The 3423-nt window shown below is 45.2% G+C and overlaps 1 protein-coding gene across 1 annotated transcript; it reads left to right on the forward strand.

Annotated features, from left to right (window-relative positions):
* Positions 1–679: 679 nt before the first annotated feature.
* H1-7 (H1.7 linker histone) lies at positions 680–1760 on the forward strand (the record flags this gene model as incomplete). Its single annotated transcript, XM_060657838.3, is given in 2 exon segments — positions 680–803; positions 806–1760. Coding segments are annotated over 2 exon segments (897 nt in total), but the record flags the coding sequence as incomplete, so codon positions are not given.
* Positions 1761–3423: the final 1663 nt, after the last annotated feature.

The following is a 3423-nucleotide window of genomic DNA, read 5'->3' on the forward strand; positions in this document are numbered from 1 at the left end:
ATGTGGTAGTTGAGAGAAATCATTTGACCAAAAGAATATGAGGGGGCTTCAGTGAAAAAGGTATTTTGCAGGACTCTGAAAGATGAGCAGGCATACTGGGCAGAGAAAAGGGGTGGGCAATCTAAGAAGAAGGACAAGAGGCAGAAAAGCAAAGTCTGCTCAAAGAATAATGATTATACCAGAGTTCTTAGGCTATTTGTAAACTGGACTGTTCCAATCCAACCGAATGAGGCATCTGAATTTCAGATGTAGGAATCATTGTTTAGGGTAGTGGTTTATTGGTGCCTTCTTTCCTTCATATTCTTGCATAGAATCCACCGTGTCATGAGACACATCAGGGAGGCATGACCATAGATCTCTAACTGGTGGGCGGAAAAGGTGGGAGTTTCTAGGTCGGGGGTTGTTTGCTAGACTACCACATTTTTTTTTTTAAAGGCATCATATGACCTGTTTTAGATAGTTGGGGGCAGCTTCTTTCACCTTAGGGAAATGTGGGTCAATGGTATTCAGGACCACGGAAAAATAGTGAACTTAAGTAAATGGTTGAGATCAAGGTCAAGAAGTGGTAGCACAATAAGGGGCGGGGCGAACACACCCTGGGATCATAAGGGTGATTCTTATGGGTGCAGAGGCGCTGAGGATCTGGATTGGTTTAGACCTAGAAGAAAGTTAAGTCTGATTGGACACCCTACCTGGGTGGCTGCTCCCTAACCAGGACCTGAACATCTCTGTGGGGCCTTGCCATTGTGACGTGGTCCAGCCAGTCTCAGCTTTAGCTCCCGCCTTGGCTGGGGAGGCCCAGAGCAGTGGCCCCGCGGAAGCGGGAGCGGGGCCATGGCTGAGGTGCCTGGGCCCACTGGTGAATCCAAAGGCACTGAAGTTAAAACCCAGCAGGCCACGGAAAAAACCCTCAGGGCACCGCCAAGGCGGGGTCCACCCTCGGTGCTCAAAGTGTCCCAGTTGTTGCTCCGAGCCATCACAGCACACAAAGGGCTGACTCTGGCCACTCTCAAGAAGGAGCTCGGAAATGCTGGCTACGAAGTGCGCCGGAAGTGCCGACACTCAGGCGAAGCACCCAGGTCAGATGTTAAGGGCACGCTTCTCCGAGTCAGCGGTAGCGATGCCTCCGGCTACTTCAGGGTTTGGAAGAGTCCAAAGCCGAAGAGAAAGCCTGGACGCCTGAGGTTGGAGGGGGGTGTGCGCTCTTCGAGGAGGACTCCTCCTAGGCCACGGAGCCCACGGAGGCGCAGCACGCATCGCAGGGCGGCCAAGAAGGCCAGGGAATTATGGAGACGGAGCACGAAGGGAAACACGAGGATGAGGAAGGTCAGGCCACGAGCCAAGGACTCGGTGCGTTCCAAAGCCAAGGAGGGAGCAAGGGCCAAGGTGATGAATCAGGGGAGAGGTCGGACCATGAAGGAAGACATCAGGCCTAGGACCCGAGAGAAGAGGCCAAGCTCGAAGCCCAGGGAAGAGAAGCAGCAGGACCAGGAGATGTTGGTAAAACGCACTATCCAGAAGACATCCTTGGTTAAAAGTGACCTAAATTTTAGCGGTCAGGGGAAGACCCATGCATGACCCAAGGGCTGTTCGCACAAAGACTTCTACTAAAGCTTAAAGTCCTCCTTATGCAGCCGGGAGCCTGTAGTGTGGGAGCAATTTCCCTTCCTCCAGGCACAGATGCCTTTCCCCTTAGGCTCTAATGAGAGCAGCTCTCACACACTGAAGTGGACAAAACTATACACAAGACCTTTCCACTACATTGTGTCTGTTTCGTCTTTGCTGTACCAGGAAGGGTAAGGGTGGGTGGTGAGGTGAGACCTATAGCAGAGGCATATGGAGTGAAGAGACAAGGAGATGTTGGGATTCTGTTCCTGCTTCAGGACCTGGGAAAATGCCTTTCAGAAGGAAAAAAGAAAATAGGTAGAAGAAAAGCGGCAACTTGACGAGATTAGATAGAAGTACTGAATTAACGTTAGACACCCTATCAAATCCAAATTGAGTTTTGGGGAGAAGGGTATGTAAAGAGCAAAGTGGGGGGCATCGTTGGGACAAGAAAATAGACAACCTTTAAGTTGAGTGGTCTCACTGATCCAAAGTGTTCTTAACTGAAATTCCTTTTAGGAAAAAGGCCCTTCTCCCAAAATTGTAATGGGTTTATAGTTTTTGCTTGACTTGATAATCTTAACTTTAAAACTTTGTCTTATATGTTAATCTTCACTTAAAGGAGAGTGTGAAAGCATCTAGCACAGGGTAGGTGCTCATTACTGAGATTTTAATGAGTATAAATAATTTGTGATTATGTAATAATGACTATAGCAGAAAACTATACAGGATCAGTACTTAATGAGACCAGGATTCTAGTCAAAGTTCTGCCACTCTGACCTTGGCTGAGTTGTTACTTACCTGTTCATAGCTTGGTTTTCCTTCTCTGTAAAAAAAGAGTTGCAATTGGGCTAGGATGATTTTAAGTGTTAGTAAAATAAGAAGTACTTAAAATATCATGACATAGGCTTTTCTTGCCAAAATTCAGTAAAGGAGTTATCAACTGGGAAAGCACTAACTATAAGAGAGGATATTATCAAGATTTATGAATGCAAAACAAGCAACAAAGATTTATAGAATGCTTATCAGAAGTATAAGATGGGGAAGGCTAATGAATAGCTAAGTCTTTTGCTTTTCTTAAAAAAAACAGGCATTGAACACTATATATCAAATATGGGGCAAATGTATGATTTCTTTTAGTTCTGAAAGCAAAGGTTAAGAGCAGCATGGGAGTAGTTCTCATGCCATAGGTCATGACAGGACACGGAAGTGGTCCCTAGGGAAGTAAATATCAAAGTTGCTGGTTCAGGGAAATGACGCTGTTTCCAACTGAAGCCAAACAAATAGGGGAAAGGGAACAACTGGGAAGGTGCTTTTTATTCTTGAAAAGAGGTGAGAATGATCGTTGGAGGTGGGAAGGTGTTGGGACAACCTGGGGAGCTTTTTCAGAGTGTACCTGACCAAGCTTTTGCCAAGAGTCTGATATCACCTACAAGGGGGAACAGAGTATGTGTATTTACAAAAAACAAAACAAAACAAAACAAAACAACCACACAAGAAGAAAAGAAAGCTTAGTGATGCTAATAATCACCCTCTCACACCCTTAAATAAGAATTACCACTTTAAACCTATGCAAAGCTAATAGTAAAATGCTTGAAGTATATCTCATCTATAGATGATTTGAACTTTGAAATTTCCCCCTGCTGTAATTAGGTTGTGTTCTTGAATTGTCTGTGAGTAGCAGAATGAAGCAAACGGAATCAGAGAATAGGGAGCCATCTGAAAAGAGGCTGTGAAAAACATTGTCTATTGAACACAATTAGAACAAAGTTAATCAGATGTCCTTGTGATAGCCAGATGTATTGCCCCTTTATAGTC

This window comes from Panthera onca, chromosome B4 (genome assembly GCF_046562875.1).
Source record: "Panthera onca isolate mPanOnc1 chromosome B4, mPanOnc1 haplotype 2, whole genome shotgun sequence".
NCBI classification, from domain to species: Eukaryota; Metazoa; Chordata; class Mammalia; order Carnivora; family Felidae; genus Panthera; species Panthera onca.